Genomic DNA, 18,380 nt, shown 5'->3' on the forward strand with positions numbered 1-18,380 from the left:
GTAAGCCCAAAAGATGAGGGGCAGCCTTCTAAGGTTCCGCTGCACCAACCCTGTGCTGGACAACCTGACCCTGCGGACTGCTGAGACAAGTGGGAAACACAGGCACAAACACACCCAGCACAAGCAGTCCTTAGCACCCCCAATACATTTCTGTGGTTCATTTAGAATTGGTTATTTTTAATGTTTGAATACAATAATTTATACTTAAATTACTAATATTTTAATTAATATTTAAAACTAAATACACTAATAAAATGTTTGTAGGTGTGTTGGGGTGTTGGAGTAGAAATTAACCTGTAGTCACTGGCACATTAAAGAGAAACTCTAAATTTCAGAGCATCCTCGCAGAAAAGTCAAGCAACCCCATAGCACCAGCTAAAGAAAATCTCGGGCTCCGCCCCTGAGCACAGGTACACAGCACAGGCACAGACATGCACACAGACACACAATGGCACACAGCACAGGCACAGACATGCACACAGACACACAAAGGCACACAGCACAGACACAGACATGCACACGGACACACAAAGGCACACAGCACAGACACAGACATGCACACGGACACACAAAGGCACACAGCACAGACACAGACATGCACACGGACACACAAAGGCACACAGCACAGACACAGACATGCACCCGGACACACAAAGGCACACAGCACAGACACAGACATGCACACGGACACACAAAGGCACACAGCATAGACACAGACATGCACACAGACACAAAAAGGCACACAGCACAGGCACAGACATGCACACAGACACACAAAGGCACACAGCACAGGCACAGACACACACAGGCGTGCACACACAGGTACACACATTCACACAGCAAAGGCACAGACACACAGGCACAGACACACACTGCACACACAGGCAGAGACACACATAGATGTGCACACAGGCACATAGCACAGATACATAGGTGCACACACAGGCACAGACATTCACGTGGCACAGGCAGACACACACAGGCAGAGACAAATACAGGTGCAGACAGATACACATTCACACAGCACATGTGCACACACAGACACACGCACACATACCAGTTCATGTATTATTATCATTGTGGCCACCGTCTATTCAATTATATGGGCAAAACCCTAATCCCAGCAATGAAAACCTTACCCCATACCCAGCCCTAACCTTAACCACAAGTAACCAAACAAAAAACAAGACTTTTGGCTATTTTAGTCTTTTGATTGCATTCATGGATTTTTATGAAATTGGGTTTATATTGTGGGGATCTAAAATATGTCCCCACAAGGTAAAAAGTAACAGGTTTTGCCTCATGGTGGGGACATTTGGTCCCTACAATGTAATAAACACAAATCCGTAGACACACCCACCCACACACAAACACATACAGTAGTATCTCAGTATCACTTCTGCTTGTTCTAGTTTCAGTCAGAAGCCATAAAATATCACACCTGGATGGTAGCTTCTCCTTTTAATCGATTATTATTTTACCCTCATAAACATTCCTTCATTCCACAATCTTCATTCTTACTCTGCTCGTGTGGAACATTTTCTTCTACATTTTTCCAGTAATTTTGTGTAGAGAATTTTATATTATGAACAAGCTGTGACCCAGCGCAGGCTGAGCGGTGGATGGATGGATGGATTTAGAAGAACACATTTATGAAGCCTCCAGATCCCTGAGGTCGGCTGGGACACGTTTAACTGCTGTTCCAGAATCAAGACCAATCACAGTGCTGCCTGTCTGGTGAACAAGCTTTCCGAAGACCTGAGGTCCCCTAAAACTGTTAGCTCATTTAAATCAGGCTTTAAAACAATACATTCAATAAATTAAAAGAGGTCAGTCATACACTGTCACAACAGTGTAACTTCTTTTTTGGTTAAATATTTGTTTGGCTTTTAGTTTTTTTTTTTTTGTCTTTTAAATGTGATTTTAATGCCTTTCATATTAATGTCTCCCTATGCCTCTGTAAAGTACTTACAATCTCCTTGCCTCTTAATTGTCCTATATAAATAAACTTGCCTTACCTAAAACTAGGCCTCGTATTCCTTTTAAAATTAAGTTACTCGCGGGTAACACTTAATGCGCGCATAAAATAAGGATCGCCTCAGGCTTCTAGTCCTCCTTGAAATATATATTTTACCCGAACTGGGGAACTAAAAATCGAAGTGACACTGAACATTAGTAGGTGTTCCGTGTAGCTGCGGCAGATTTTTTCAAGAATTACTAACAAGTATATGAACACTTGCTCTAATCAACCGGCCCCCACCCCCATCGCCAATTGCTGTTCACGTTGCTCCATCTACCGGAAGAGATAGTCTTTTTTTTAATTATCTATTTTAATCCATGTTAATTCCACTCTAAAAGTCTACTCTATTCTGAAAATTATTAAAGATATAAAAGAAATAATATTTATATATATTTCTGTCAATAATATTAGATCAAATTAGTTTGTATTTTAAACATCCATATTTTACATATGTGGCATAATTCCTATGTATACCTGTCAAAACAACAAAAACATTATTACAAACAAATCTTATGAAGATTTTTTTTATTGCGAGGAGGTACGGTGGACATTACTTCCATAAGAAAACTATCTGACAGAAAAAACATATAATGTCTGGGCCCACGGCGATCGCACCCAAGGTCTGCCACTAGGGGGCAGTAAGCCCGCTTTCCGCGGTGCACATCAAATCCCAGAATGCACAGCGGCAGGCCAGTCGGGCAACGCGTTGGCACGCGGGGCGGAGCCTCCGTTGCTAAGGTGAAGGAGTCACACACACCAAGCGCAGTACAGGGCGACGGCGGCGGCGGCTCCGGCACGGCGAAAGCGCTGCCTTTTCGCACCCGACAGCCGCGTAGGTGGGCAGCGGGAGGTCTGCGCGGTAAGAGTGTGGAAAGCGGAGAGAGAAAAGCGTCCATCGGTTCGTTAGCTGGCTGGAGCTGGCGGGTGTCTAGCTGTGCATCTTAATCGCGCTGCGCTGCTCGCCTAACGTCCCCGTTACATGCGGTAAATCGCCCTACCGCCTTTGTAGCTCGTAATTATCTATAGATGGCGATTGTCAAGACACACTTCTGTTATTAGAGGCTTTTTTTAAAGCTAAATAGTTTAAGAACTGGAGTTTTTAATAAAAGAATAATCATATTTAGTACCCAATTTCAGTGAAGAACGATATACCCCATGATTGAAACATTTTTTAGTCTTGTCACAGTGTTGTAAAATGTATTACTTTATTGTTAAGGAATATTTGGGTTTCATTTTCCTTAAATTTAGTGCTTTCTGATTTCCAAGGTCTTAACTACTGACCATTTCCTGAAAAATATAAATTCATGGAGAATATGACGTGGCAGCGGCAGTTTGCCTCAATGCACAGGTTGGTCTTTTTGATAGAAATAGCAGTTTGCAACTATTGCAATTTCTCATGCAATTTCAGTAGTCTTGTCAGTTAATTGTACTTAATTGTAATTATCTTTCACATTGTTATATAGACAGGCTAGCTGATTTCGCTGCTAAATAAAAAAGGTAAACGTAAGTGGCTGGCACTGTGGACTCACACCTCCCGGTTAGTGTGCAGTTGTGTCCTAGCTTGTGCCCTGCGATAGACTTGCATCGTGTTCGAGGGGGGTGTCCCGCCTTGTGCCATACCCAGCCTGGGATAGGCTACAGACCGCTAACCCTGTCCAGGATATACAGTTGAATGGCTGGATGGATGACAGAATTTTAACACAGTATTCTACGAGACTGGCATAAATCTAAGTCTAAAACCACCCATTCTGTTTATTAAGTTGTTAGATAACTGTCATGGTTGTGTGTAAAAGACAGTTACATGTTTGCATGGCGAGTGTTCCTCATCGCGCGCCTGCGTGTAATAAGCTTAAACACGCGTAATTTGTCCTTTGCATAACCCTGTAATTCCTCCTAAACACCTTTCCCGCAGATTACACCTGACCAGAGCTTAGCATACTCTGCAATCTGCTACAGGCAAGGCCGCATTTACTCCAGTGCTTCTGGGAACTATTTTTAAAGGGTCTAGTTATTTAATCCTTTGATGACGTGCAGGCAAGTTACACGTAATGATATGCCCTTCCAGTTCTGCAGAACTCAACTTTTTGTTTCTGTAACACAGTGGACGACAGCCCAAATGTGAAATTAAATTACATCTGGAATTCTAGGACAGATTCTCAGCAGGGAAACCGATTTATGACGATAATTTATTAAAGTTGTACTGGTTAGTAGTTTGAAGGCTGTGGCACATTAACTGCCAGATTAACTTGACACCACAGGGTAAATAGTGCAGCATGATAACAGATTCCAGAAAGTTCTAGCAGTGAACTCAGCGAAAGCATGGTGAAGATCACATATATGAGAGGTAGAATGTGTGATTATGTTAATCTAATTTGCTAGACCATCTCTGCACTTTAATCAGGGATGGATTTAATGAACAGGCTTGCTTATGCTGCAGCATAGGGCCCCAGAGTGATCAGGGGCCCGCCTACTGGCCAGCAATTTTTTTTAAAGTGATCCATTATTGGTTGTTTATATGCTTGCAAGTTGGGGATTGGTTAAAACTCAATGGGGAGACCAATTCTAGAGGCATCTCTTTCTTGGCGATCTTCTTATACCGTTGTGAATTTTCTGGTATGATTATGCGTAGTCTGTTTCCTGTGTAAAATGGATTATATGAGCCTGATCAGTACGTTCTATGCCAGGAAAACTTTCTAATGGTAAGCACTTATTTTATTTTATTTTGAAATTTGCCTTCCTCTGTATAGTTATCTATGGTAAATGTGTGGTGAGTGCACAGTGTGGATGCAGTGAGTGCACAGTGTGGATGCAGTGAGTGCACAGTGTGGATGCAGTGAGTGCACAGTGTGGATGCAGTGAGTGCACAGTGTGGATGCAGTGAGTGCACAGTGTGGATGCAGTTGACACGCACTGGGTCACGCTGTAATGTTTTAAGTTTACCGATGTTGTGATGCCTTTGCTCAGTGAGGTCTCTGTTGGGCTCTTTCATGTTGCTGCGTCTGACTCGTGAAAGTGCAAGCTTGCCTGTTTGTTGTTCTTCTGATGTGGTTGCTCTCATTTGATAGAGCGTCACATTCTCTTTGACTTTGTAGAAATGATTTTATAGTTAATAATACTTATTAGTTTTACATTTAATTGTTGAATCGTTTTGGGCAGTGGGGGCAGAAGAGGGGCCTCTGAAAAGTGTGGCCTAGGAACCCCTGAACTCCTCAATCCATCACTGACTAGGATTAAGCGAACAAAACTGATGTTGTTTGTTAGATGACTTTTTTACAAAATGGTGGTCTACTGTGGTGTGCAGTGGAGAACTGCAGTGTACAGTGGAGCACTTCGAAGTACTGTGGCTTATATCAGGGAGCTCCCCCAGAGATGATTGGCCGGATTGGCTGGTGTTGGCAAACTCTGCATTAGGCTGAATGCCCACAGAGCTGCCCACTGCAGCCTCCATCGTGACCTTTCTGGAGGGGCTTGCATGGTCTGCTGGGTATCTGACTTTGGGCGGTACTCTGCATCCAACCTTTCTTCCAGTGACAGCTCTGTTCTCTTAAATGCCAAGATGGAACAGCATCCCACCGGTGACACAGCAGTGACGTCTGGACGCCTTCGCTAGAGGACAGGCATGGCTTTGTGGTCAGGGCATTTAGCATAAGCCTTGTTGCTGGGAACACACCCCTCCTCCACTTCATGATCAAGAAGACCCGCCGAAAACAGGGTCTCCTGACGGGCGAGGCGGCATGATGAATCGCTACACGACACTGAAGCAGCTGGGCGATGGCACTTACGGCAGCGTCCTCATGGGCAAGAGCAACGAGTCCGGCGAGCTGGTGGCCATCAAGCGGTACGTTCAGCTGCCTGCTGCTCCCCTCCTCCCCTTGATCCACCTCCGGGGTTCTGCTCTTGCTTCCTTGCTACTCTCCTCCGTCCCCCGACCCGTTGCCAGGGCCTTGCATTTACAGGATGGCCTGCAGATGAAATACACAGCCATTATTAGCATAACGGGAGATTTTGCCAATTCCGTTCTTATGGTGGGATAGTTTTTCTTTTTAAAGAGAAGTCCTACTGCGTAGTTTGGACGTTGTTAAATTACATAGATGGGACACTGATACTCTAGCAATCACTCTTCTGTAATCAGTGTACTGTAACCAGTGTACTGCAATGCTAATCTAGCACTTTATGCTACATCCTTGTTCACTTTATCAGATCCGCTAGGGGAGCCGGTGCGGCTCAGAGCCCTCCGGGAGCGTGGCTCGGCGTTGCCGCCTTCACGTCGTGACTTTTGCCTCGGCTTGTCTGCTCACAGCGGCGCCTTTTCGCCGCGGCGAATACACTGAATAATAGAGGCGGCGCGGAGGCTCTCCTGGGCCGGCGTGTAAACGGAGGGTCACCGTGCAAATAGACACCTTGGGACGCCAGCGAGAGGAGTGAAAGTGGCGCAGCGTGTAATGTCAGCCCCGCTCATGCATTATTATCGGCGTTCGTTTATTCCCTTACTTACCACAGGGATGCTGCAGATCGCATTCTGACTCTTTCTAATCCCCTAGACACCACCGTAAATAGAACTAATGGAAGTGAAACAAGTGAGGGCAGATTTAAGGGGACACGGATCCAGGGGCGCTGCGTGACGGTGACAGTGTGCCGTGTGACAGAGGGTGACAGTCGCTGTCAGCGCTGCCATCTGTCCATCTGCGTTTCTGTTCTCACTCCTCCCTCAGCCAGCACCTCCTTACATTTACCAAACAAAATACAAAACTGTGATTTTACAAAGCTGTGATTCTTTTCTTGCTATTTTGATGGAAACTTAAGGATGTAGCAGTTATTAAACCATAAATATACACTTGCCATTTATGGTCATTTATGTGCTATTGACTTAGTACTCATCGCATTTGCTTTTCAATAATTTACCCTGCGTGTTGTTGTGCCTTCCACATCCCTAACACTGGCAGCATCAGTGTTGTCCATCTTTTATTAATGACTTCGGTTATCAGATCCTCCTTTCTGATCCGTTTGTCTAGATTATTAAACGTCACAAGCAAATGTCCCTAAATATTGATGGCACATGCACGGATGCAAACTTATCACTGACCTTTAAATATTAAAGCTGCTTTAAAATTGCACTTAAAATGAAAACATGAACAAGACACGGCGGTGCCTAAAGGATAGGGGCGGTAATAAAGAATTGATGATATAAATAGTGCCTGTGCGCTTAATCGTAACCGAAACACACTGCGTCGTATTTATCTCCACTGCGTATTTGCATATCTGTTTGTGTATTGTGTGATTCAAATAAAACATACCGGCCTCGATGTGGTTCACCAAGATTTAGCAGAAACATCACGGATGGACAGGGACACTGCTGGAGATTTTTTGGGCCCTCAACCCAGACCAGCCTAATTATGTGTGAAAATTTTTACGACCCCTTGGAATCATCCTAACTCCCCCTGCCCCCCCCTCCCCTTTATGGCACTCCCCTGCTGAAGGATTTTTCGAGAAGGGTCCAGCTGCAGATGCCTGTAGAGTGGAGATCCACCGGAAATACATCACCTCAACTCTGTGTCACAGCGAATAAACCCTAACCTTAACCTTAACCCTAACCCTAACCCTAACCGGAGCTCCACTTTACGTCCTTAAAGATCACGTGTTTCCTGTGGAGGTGACGTATTTCCGGTGGAGCTCCACTCTACAGGCGTCTGCAGCTGGACCCTCTTGGATTTTTCAGGAATTTCATGCTGATTTATGTGGTCAACTTCCCTTAGAATGAAGAGGAAGTTTTACTCGTGGGAAGAGTGCATAAACCTGAGAGAAGTCAAGGTAAGAGTTTCATCTGCGGCATCTGGTCTGCACATCAAACCGCGAATTGACTGGCCACGGATTTAGTCCTGCAATTATCCTGTCAGAGGTGTGAGTGAAAATTATCCTGTAAAGACCTAAGTCTTCCCAGCCTTCTCTTATAATTAGCCAAGTATAATGATCCTTTAAACATGTAAATCCAGATTGATAACGGTTTTAATTCTGCTACCAAGAATGTATTTAATTGGTCTGTATGATTTGCCGCACAAGTCTGAAAACAACTGAATTTGTTCGCAGTCTCTCAAGAAACTTAGTCATGCCAACATTGTGAAATTAAAGGAGGTCATTCGGGAGAATGACCACTTGTACTTTGTGTTTGAGTACATGAAAGAGAACCTCTATCAGCTTATGAAGGACAGGTAAGCCTACATCTCTGCTTGGAATCTTCATATAACAATCACAGCAGCTAATGTCACAGTCATGCTTTTGTTTGTTCCTGGATTGACTTTACAAACACTTCTTATTTAAAATAAATAAATAAATAAATAAATACTCCTGTCCTGATGTGTGTGGTGACTTTGAAGCCTTCCATGTAATTTTATGTAATGAACACATTTAATGATTCTGAATCCAGCAGTTTGACAGTTCTGGTCTATTGACTCTCTGTTTACAGAAACAAGTTGTTCCCAGAGTCAGTCATCAGAAACATAGTGTATCAGATATTACAGGGGCTGTCATTTATTCATAAACATGGTAGGTCTCTAATCCAAGAACTCTCATCTGAGGAACAAGAAGACGGGGCTCAGCAGCTCATTAATACTTCACGGTGTCGCTGTTTATTTGTGCTTATCCGCAGTAGGATTAGATGTGCTTGTGACCTTAGGCGATGCGCTTCTGCTGGCATCTTTGTTTACTTTCCAGCGAATCCTACACTTTGGTTTTAAAGCAGCTGCAGATAACTCCGTTTTTCTTGTTCCTCTGAGAGATAACAGGGCTTGGGGTTCCGGTTGGCATCAGAACCAAACACAAATCCACATACAAGTCCTACAAATAATAGTGGCAGGCTGCATTTTTCCTGGAGAGTCTGGGTCTGCCTGATGGGAACACATCAAGGGCAAGGAAGTTATGTTCTGGGAGTTCCAAAATTTATCAGATTCTAGGTCTCTGTAAGAATGGAAACGTTTGAGGCCTGTGGGACAACAGCAAGACCGTTAGTGTTCTAGCAGAGCGAGAGCAGGGTGAATCAGGTGCCAACAAGGTATCGCAAGCCCTCACGACAAATGGCTTGATCTCTGAGCTGATTTTTCTCATCTTCTCTTTATGTATCTTTGCTGCTCCTCCATCTGTCTGCTGCCAGGGAAAATAAGATGTTCTCTGAGAATGAAATTCGGAACGTAACGTTCCAGGTGCTCTCTGGTTTAGCATTTGTGCATAAGCATGGTAAGACTCCTGCTCCGGCTGCTTTTCTGCTTGCCTTTTCACCCTGATACTCTGTAAATATGCTCTTGTTGTTGCTCTTGTGGGCTCTTGGCATTATGAATATCGTGTGATGGTTCTGTTTTAGCGTGCTTTAGCAGGCTGCCTTATCTTCCCATGACCGGCCAGGCTTTTTCCACCGTGACATGAAGCCCGAGAACCTGCTCTGCATGGGCCCTGAGCTGGTGAAGATAGCGGATTTTGGGTTAGCGAGGGAGATCCGCTCTCGGCCTCCGTACACAGACTACGTGTCCACGAGATGGTGAGATTCCTATAGAAGTTTAACACAGATACCCTGCCAGAGCACATATAATCCCACAAAGTGCATGTATCGTGATTGGTTACTCAGGAAGAGCACTGTGTGTTTTTAAATGTCATTTTTAAATGACATACCTGTAAAATTAAAACAAGCAGCATAATGAAATAGCAGCTAAAATGATACATTGCATCACAGAAAATCAACATGATATGTAGAATGAAATGAGTAATTAATAATGGTGCCACTTGATGGCACAAAGAATATTATGCTGTTATTACTTACATATTAATTAACCACAAACTAAGCCTTAGTTACATATTCATTTCATGTTAATTCATCATTAATGAACCGTGACACGTATTATCTCAAGCAGTTACTATATTTGTTGCTATATCTATTAAACAATTCTATAAACCTTTGAACTTCTGAAGCAACCACTGAAGGAACAAGTAATGAATAACACAAGTGAAATGCTGATCTCATATGTGTTTATCATTAATGAATCATGATTTATCTGTTATCTCAAGTAGCAAATATTTTTGTTCATGATTGGTACTTCAGTAATAACTGAGTTATTACTAAGTGTTTATGCTCAGTCAAGTAGTGTTATGTTAATAATAATAAAAATGACGAATGAATACTTAGGGAGTATCTGCACTGGGGTCGGCTATCTCTGCGTCGGGGTCAGCTATCTCTGCAGGCCTTCTGATGCACTGGGCTCTACAGGTACCGAGCTCCAGAAGTGTTGCTCAGGTCGCCATCCTATAACTCCCCCATCGATGTGTGGGCCGTGGGCTGCATCATGGCCGAGCTCTACACCTTGCGGCCGCTCTTCCCCGGCAACAGCGAGGTGGACGAGATCTTCAAGATCTGCCAGGTCCTTGGCACAGTGAAGAAGGTGGGCAGCTGGCAGACCTCAGAGGCCCCATAGGCTGTTTAGTAGCTAATGTCCTCTCCTGCTGCGTGTTTCTCAGTACCAAGAATGCAAAGATCGTACTTGTGGTCTTGTTAAGACCGGTCTTGCCAACTTGCTTTATAAGAATGAACTTTGTTGTTTGTTCATTTGGTGCACTGAATTCTGGGATACGTCTCTCTTGGCAAGGATCCAACCAATGCATCTGTGAAATTTTACTGCCTTCCATACTTCTGTTTTTGACTATTGGAACTGGTCTTTGGTGATGGAAGATGACATAAAACGGGAACACCAGAACACAAGTACGATCAAGTATGCACCAATCTGTATCTTAGTGTACTCTTCAGGAGGGTCACAACCTTAATGAATGACTCAAGAATTAGTCACAACATCAAAGACCTAGTGCAGGCCCCCTGCGTGTGAGCTGCTGTACATCTGTCATTATGTCTGACACCTTTCATTTCTCGGCTACAGAGCGACTGGCCAGAAGGCCATCATCTGGCCTCGGCGATGAGTTTCAGATTCCCACAGTGTGTCCCGACCAACCTGAAAACGCTCATCCCCAATGCCAGCAGCGAGGCCATATCCCTTATGAAGGACATGCTGCAGTGGGACCCCAAGAAGAGGCCCACGGCCATGCAGGTACGGCCTGGAGCCCCGCCCACTGGGCCTGCTAACTGGCCCCACCCCCTACACAGAATGGGTCACATCACAGATTACATTTGTCATTGACAGGGTAAGGGTAACTTTATGCACCATAATGTGAGAAAAAAATTTAGAAATAGAAATGGACAGGCTGTTGGTTTGGCAGGTGTTGGTTTGTTTTTCTAAACCGTAAGGCAACATTCTTTATTCTTAAAGCCATCTGTATCCCTTGGTTACAGGCTCTGAAGTACCCCTACTTCCAAGTGGGGCAGGTTCTAGGTCCACCCAGCCAGTATCAAGACCAGCACAAGCCCCAGGTGAGGACGGTGCCCCTGGAGGCCCCAGAGCAGCCGCAGAAGGTTCCAGGCTTGGACCAGAGTAGGCTCCGCCTCCAGCCTCTGCAGCAGATTCCTGTGCCCCAGCAAAACTCCACCCAGGATCAGTGCCATGGAGGCAGCGAAACAAAGAAAACTGTGCCACTCAGCCTCGGCAGCAGCTACACTACAGCGGTGAGGATCACGCAGCGCTGACTCCTGGCGCCTCAGGCAGCGCTGACTCCTGGCGCCTCAGGCAGCGCTGACTCCTGGCGCCTCAGGCAGCGCTGACTCCTGGCGCCTCAGGCAGCGCTGACTCCTGGCGCCTCACACAGCTCTATGGAGCTGACACTCTACAGTGACACACACAGCACTTAATGGGGGTTGTCACTGCTCTGATGAGGACCGTGTTTCTAATGACAGAAAGCAGCTCCGGCAGGCAGCGAGAAGAGCGTGATGGGGATGAAGAGCGGCCGCAGGCGGTGGGGTCAGAGCATTCTGAAAGCAGCTGACAGCTGGGAGGACTTTGATGATGCTGACATGGGCGTGTCCTACTCAAAAAAGCCCAGTATCTCTTCAGTCAAGGAGCAAACCCGGCAAGTGTCAACTTCCTGGAAGGTTCAGTTTGATTAACTGTCTGTCGGTTGCTGTAAGGTCTCATTTAATACTTGTGATGCTTCTCATTGCTTATCAGGCCCGTGGAGGTAAAACCCTTGAATTCCTACAGTGCTGTCATCAAGTTGCCAAGCAGCAGCGCTCTGAAGCGGATTGACTCCGAGACATCCACCTCTTCATCCGCCAAACAGCACTACCTAAGGCAGTCACGGTATCTCCCTGGTAAGTGTGTTAGGCCTTCAGTGTCATCTTCTGAAGCATCAGATCAATTAATGATTTTAGCGTCAACTGCAGTTCCCCCTCAACACACAATGAACGTCACCAATCTCAGTGTATATGGAAGCATTTGTGAGGCATCCCAGCATCAGCTTCTTCATCCAAAATCAATTGTTTAATTGTGATTTGTTCTGTTTAATTCCATATCAAGCATTTCTGAACATCTGATTATGTAATTATTATACCAAGGGTACCTGCGCTTCTGATGATCTGAACTAGGAACCACTGTAAAAGCTGTCTGGTGTGCTTGGTGTAGCTTGTTGCATGTTGGCTAAACACTCTTGCTTTTTGATTGCCTATGTTCTGCTATGTAATAGAGCAGTAGTAATTTGATTTGCTCTTTCATTTTAGGAGTGAATCCCAAGAATACATTGTTAGTTGGGAATAAGGACTTGGGGAATGATCTCTGGGGTGGTGGGGATGCTTTACTCCGCAAGCCACTGGGGCCTGTTGGAGCCGCACTGTCACTTTCCAGGGTCAATGCAGGTAATGGCCTCTTTCACGTACAGTTGCCTCCACTGTAGTTGAGATTAAAGTGCTGAAGTTGATCACATTGTCCTGTCTCACACTCCCAATTTCCCTGCTTCCCTTTTCATACTAATTCTTCTCGGCGCTATTTGGAGTAGGCTTAAGTGGCAGTTCCTGGCAGAGATGGAGCTTGTTTTATTCATTCAATACGTAGACAGACACAAAAACCCTATCCTGGTTCCCTTGATTGTTTATTCATGGGAACGGGGGGTTTTGGGGCAGCCGCCAAAGCTCAGGTGTCCCACTAGATTGTTGCTTAAGGTGTTTCAAGATCAGTTTCTCCATCTAAAGTCAGATTTGTCCCAGACCATGCTATATCCCCTTCCTTATTTCCCTTCATTCTCCTTACTTTCCCCATCCTTATTTCCCTTCATTCTCCTTACTTTCCCCATCCTTATTTCCCTTCATTCTCCTTACTTTCCCCATCCTTATTTGCCTTCATTCTCCTTACTTCCCCATCCTTATTTCCCTTCATTCTCCTTACTTCCCCATCCTTATTTCCCTTCATTCTCCTTACTTCCCTTTCCTTATTTCCCTTCATTCTCCTTACTTCCCCATCCTTATTTCCCTTCATTCTCCTTACTTCCCTTTCCTTATTTCCCTTCATTCTCCTTACTTTCCCCATCCTTATTTCCTTTCATTCTCCTTACTTCCCCATCCTTATTTCCCTTCATTCTCCTTACTTCCCCATCCTTATTTCCCTTCATTCTCCTTACTTCCCCATCCTTATTTTCCTTCATTCTCCTTATTTTCCACATCCTTATTTCCCTTCATTCTCCTTACTTTCCACATCCTTATTTCCCTTCATTCGCCTTACTTCCCCATCCTTATTTCCCTTCATTCTCCTTACTTCCCCATCCTTATTTCCCTTCATTCTCCTTACTTCCCCATCCTTATTTCCCTTCATTCTCCTTACTTCCCCATCCTTATTTTCCTTCATTCTCCTTATTTTCCACATCCTTATTTCCCTTCATTCTCCTTACTTTCCACATCCTTATTTCCCTTCATGCGCCTTACTTCCCCATCCTTATTTCCCTTCATTCGCCTTACTTTCCACATCCTTATTTCCCTTCATTCGCCTTACTTTCCACATCCTTATTTCCTTTCATTCTCCTTACTTTTTGCCCTCTCACTTCCACTGTATCTCTCATGTTCCTCTTCAACCACTCTGTTCTTCTCCTCTACACACAGAAGAAAGTGTAGCTAAACCCTCAAACAAACCTGCATTAAAAGAAAAGATTCTTGACCAAATGGAGCATCTTAAAGGTAATTCATACTTGAAGCAAATGTTTTTGATAAACCACAGTTCTTAGTGTCATTTTGGCAAAAATAAGTTTTTTTTTAAGCAAGTTAAAATTCCATTAAATGCCCATGTTGTCTGCTGCCAGGGAATTTTGTGACCACGAACTTCAGCCCGGCTGGTAGTTACATCACATCGTATCACAAGAAGGAACCTGGATCTGCAGGACAGCGGCTTCACCTGGATCCTTTGGGTGGCACATGTGCAAGTAAGAGATCGTCCTGTCTCTGTGTCACATCCTGACTCTCTGTAGTTGTTCCCTTACTCTCTGCGGACAGCTCTCCTCTCAACTCCACGTGCCTTTCCTTTATCCTGCCTCCTTGAAAGGCACTCCTCCTCTCTGTAACTGCCTCTCTTTTCTTCCACTCTCAGTTGACCTTTCTTGTACTGCTGCTCTTAGAAACAACAAACTGAAACCATCAAAGTTAAAATCACCTTCCAATAAAGCTGTGTCTGAAGGTAACATGCAGTGCTCGCCAGTGCGATCACATCTCTGGGCATGAAATATGCATCCCTCAGCCATGCTAATCACGCCTCTGTTGTGTGACAGAATATGAAGGCTGGAAAATGAAAGCATCCAAATCGCAGATGCCAGGGACCAGCTTTGCTACACCAGGGAAGGGCCTGCTGTCCAGAGCTGCTCCAGTGCAGCCAGTCCATGGAAGAATAGACTGGGCTGCCAAATATGGAGGCCATCGGTAGCACCATGATCCACCAGAACATCCCACGTATTTGGCAACAACACGCAGGCCTCTCCATGTGGGAAAACCTGTGTGAGGTGAGGGAGACTTTGCCTTGAACTGGGCGTCCGTCATCTGGGTGTCGCCGTTATCCCCGTGCAGAAAATGTCTAAGGATGATTACATGCAAAGGTATATTACTTACCAGGCATGATAATGTGGCTTTTAGATATTAAAAGTTTGACCCAATAGGTTTCCCTGTCAGATATAATTTGTCTTGTTCAGTTAGCGATCTGCTTTGCGGAAAAAAGATAATATAAAGGAGGTTACAACTTACTAAATCATTTTTGTACTGGAGAAAAAACACTTGAGTTGCTCTTTTAGAATCCAACCATGATAAGACTGATGTCTTTGCATAGTACTGTGTTGAATACTTGTACTATAGCATGAAATTTAAAAATTATTTCAAGATTTGTATGAAAAACATTTGTTTGGATATATATGCAAAACACAAGAGAGTGAAATCTAACCACAGAAACTTGCCCGAAGTGAGATTTGGGTTATTTGCTGGTCCCAGTACAGTATTTTCTGTAAAATGGTTTATTTTAGAACCCCTGCATAGAATATAGATTTAATTTTCCAGTAAAGTGCTTTAAAAGCATAAGACATATACATAAGGTAACATATTTATTGTCTTGTTTTAAATGCATTGTATTTTTACTTATGTATTACAGTCTCTTAAATATAACATGACCTTTCCAGATTTGTTTTTAAGAACCAAAATGCCATACACGTGTCTACTTGGTTTTACATAGTAACTTTTTAATGAGGAGCATTCCTCTTGTGCATTCATACTTTTATAATTTTTCTTGTACAATAAAATTTGCAATAGTTTACAAATTTCAGCCTGGTGGGGATGGTTTAATACTTCCTGTGAAAGAGTACAGAGAACATAGTAAATCTAGTCCTTTGATATGTAGCTTAATAGTAGTAATTATGATTTATAATTACGTGCATGGTACCACTGACAACAAAAAACACAAAATGCTTTATAGAAACGATCAGAATATATTTTCCATAGAATACATACAGGTATACAAAAATAATTGTGAGAGTATCTAGGTCTACTTGATTGGTCATTTACGCCATGTAAAGTATCTCCATTAGTATGCATGGGATCCGGAGAGTTCTGCTGATAATCACTATGGCCCATGGGGTCTCTGTAACATGCCTAGTCCAGTCCTACCTAACATCACCAGACTGGAAGAGAAAAGAAAAAGAGGTAATGATTTGATGATTAAACACAAAGCAACCAAAACGACAGTTTGTAAGTGGTGCCTAGTGATTGAGTGACAAGTCTCTGATCCACTCTTCTGACCTGCATGACTATTACAAGAAAAAGATCAATGCCTGAAAAAGCATGAAAAAGCACTTCAGCTTTCAGTTTCATCATCCTCTATGATACATGGGTACTCTAAGCAGCGTAAATGAGTACGACATACCTGGCAGCTGCCATCAGGCCCGCTGGCATGAACTTGCCGGAGTTTAAAAACCGGAATCCCATGACCCCCGCTAGACTTGCTGAGGTTGCTTTTCAGAAACATCAAGGTTTAACACGCGTTAATTTTGCTGTGCTGGAGAAATCAGTCTAAGGAAGATCACATCTGTGCTCTGGAACTAGGCAAACACTGTGTACCCACCTAGAAGAACCCAAACGTGTTTTGGATTCTGACATATCTTGTAGGTACCAAGTCCAGCGAAGCCTCCAAAGAGCAGACCTGCGGCCAGAGAGGGGACACTACCTACAGGGGGGGGGGGACACAACACAAGCAACACGTTTCATTAGGAAATCAATGAAACACCTGAAAAATAAAAATCAATATTCCTTGGATTTGGTTTGGATCATCTAGAGCACTAATGGTCTAGCTAGGATATGTAATCCACACTTCAGGCACAAAACCTTTTACAAATGCAGAAGGTTATACAGTAGTACCTTGGAACACGGACTTAATTCGTTCCAGATGGCTGGTTGAGTTGTGATTTGGTCAGGTCTAATTCGAATTTCTCCATAAGAAATAATGTAAATGAATTTAATCGGTTCCAGACCGCCAAATGCTTGGCTATTTAAACTTATTTAACTACCTAACCAATGATAAAACATTAACAAATAAAACAAAACTAATACACACAAAACAGCACAAACGTGTACTATAGATACTATGTACTATAGATAAAGCACAAAAAAGTTCACACCAAACACAGGAGCACAGATTTCGCACGTCGACCTCGGTCGAGAGGCACTGAGCGGTTCACAGGCATCGGCATCCCAGCAGCCCGTTTGCCTTCGTGATAAAGCCCATAAGACAAGCGTCTCGGTCCGTACAAGCTTTAGCAGGAAAGGTCGAGCTCCAAGATTTCGGTCGGAAAAAAGTAAACGGTTCGTAAGTTAAGAGGCGTTCGAGTTCCAATGTTCTATTGTATAAGATTATACTGCCAACATTAAATTAAAGTTGTCTCTGGCTTAGCCGACACAGTGCCACATACGTAGTATGCATAAGAGCGATGGTACTGAATCCTTGAAGTTACAGTGCATAACTATTATGTACCATCGCGATTAGTATGCATCGATAAAGACAATCACAGTGGCAGTTAGTTACCCACGGAGTTATTACCTGCTTTAACATAACCCACAATACCTCCAATCACAATCAGAGCGGAGTATCCGTATCCCATCCAGTCAATGGGCATTTCGTCGCCTAAAAGTACGATGTATTCAGCTGTTATAACAATACAAATATGTGCACCACAATGAAAAATGAATTGTTTTGGCACTTAATAACCTGTTACCAAGGTAGCCATGTAGCTACTCATTTTTAATTTACTTGAGATTCGTATGTAGATACGAAAGACAGGTTGGAATAGGAGCATTAGCTATGTAGTAATATGAGGTTCAGTCAGACTGTTTGGCTTTTAAAATGAATAACCATAACTAAAATTAGGCGGCGCATATGTTCTACTCACAAAGATTAAGTAATAGTCGATTTAAACTGTCCAAATTATTAAACACTTGCGGAGATTGAACTCCGGGTTTTACTCGATCGCCCAACCCTTACAAACGGGAAGTGAAACTCCGGAAGTGTTGCTCGCTGGAGGCCCACGTGTAACCCATCACAGGACTGGTGACGCTATGCACTTAAAAGGTTTTTTTTCTTTATAGTAAACAATGGTTAACATTCATACATGAACACCTGTATCATTCAGATAAAAAAACAAACCACAGGAAGTCTTGATGTCTTCGATTTTTACAACCGCGTGACTCCTAGCATAATGTACAGCTTTCGGTGCATCATAACCATGAAATGTTCCTTTATAGACCACCTGAATGACAGAGTATTCTGTGGTGAACATGACTATTGTGTATACGTTCATAGAAGTTTCACACCTAGCTAAAGTTGACGATATTCGTGTGTGAACATATACAGACTGGCACCAAGAGTACAGTACGGCATCAAATTTAAAATAACCATCCAAGCGACATACTGCGGGCAACCGACTGCTAGACTTCGCA

At 43.7% G+C, this 18,380-nt stretch overlaps 2 protein-coding genes across 13 annotated transcripts; one reads left to right on the plus strand and one right to left on the minus strand.

Annotated features, from left to right (window-relative positions):
• Positions 1 to 2,751: 2,751 nt before the first annotated feature.
• Positions 2,752 to 15,715, plus strand: mak (male germ cell-associated kinase). 12 transcript variants are annotated; one of them, XM_023826330.2, is made up of 17 exons: positions 2,766 to 3,004; positions 3,287 to 3,368; positions 5,549 to 5,858; positions 7,774 to 7,828; positions 8,105 to 8,226; positions 9,165 to 9,247; positions 9,413 to 9,545; positions 10,269 to 10,440; positions 10,930 to 11,097; positions 11,340 to 11,609; positions 11,838 to 12,010; positions 12,109 to 12,251; positions 12,657 to 12,791; positions 14,025 to 14,099; positions 14,222 to 14,341; positions 14,506 to 14,592; positions 14,684 to 15,715. In XM_023826330.2, exons 3-17 carry the CDS (start codon positions 5,755 to 5,757, stop codon positions 14,833 to 14,835), a joined length of 1,992 nt encoding a protein of 663 aa, XP_023682098.1. In that variant the 5' UTR covers positions 2,766 to 3,004; positions 3,287 to 3,368; positions 5,549 to 5,754; the 3' UTR covers positions 14,836 to 15,715. The 12 variants fall into 12 exon arrangements, with proteins under 12 accessions (XP_023682101.1, XP_023682098.1, XP_023682102.1 ...); XM_023826334.2 differs by having other exon boundaries at positions 5,577 to 5,858; XM_023826333.2 differs by lacking the exon at positions 3,287 to 3,368 and having other exon boundaries at positions 2,752 to 2,879; positions 5,577 to 5,858.
• A 145-nt stretch (positions 15,716 to 15,860) lies between these two features.
• Positions 15,861 to 17,987, minus strand: LOC111851415 (transmembrane protein 14C-like). Its single transcript, XM_023826341.2, has 5 exons — positions 17,834 to 17,987; positions 17,485 to 17,568; positions 16,513 to 16,614; positions 16,315 to 16,402; positions 15,861 to 16,072 (listed from the first exon to the last, which is right to left on the minus strand). The coding sequence occupies exons 2-5, from the start codon at positions 17,558 to 17,560 to the stop codon at positions 16,015 to 16,017; spliced, it is 324 nt and encodes a 107-aa protein (XP_023682109.1). The 5' UTR covers positions 17,561 to 17,568; positions 17,834 to 17,987; the 3' UTR covers positions 15,861 to 16,014.
• Positions 17,988 to 18,380: the final 393 nt, after the last annotated feature.

The sequence above is a fragment of the Paramormyrops kingsleyae genome, chromosome 4 (genome assembly GCF_048594095.1).
Source record: "Paramormyrops kingsleyae isolate MSU_618 chromosome 4, PKINGS_0.4, whole genome shotgun sequence".
Taxonomy (NCBI): Eukaryota; Metazoa; Chordata; class Actinopteri; order Osteoglossiformes; family Mormyridae; genus Paramormyrops; species Paramormyrops kingsleyae.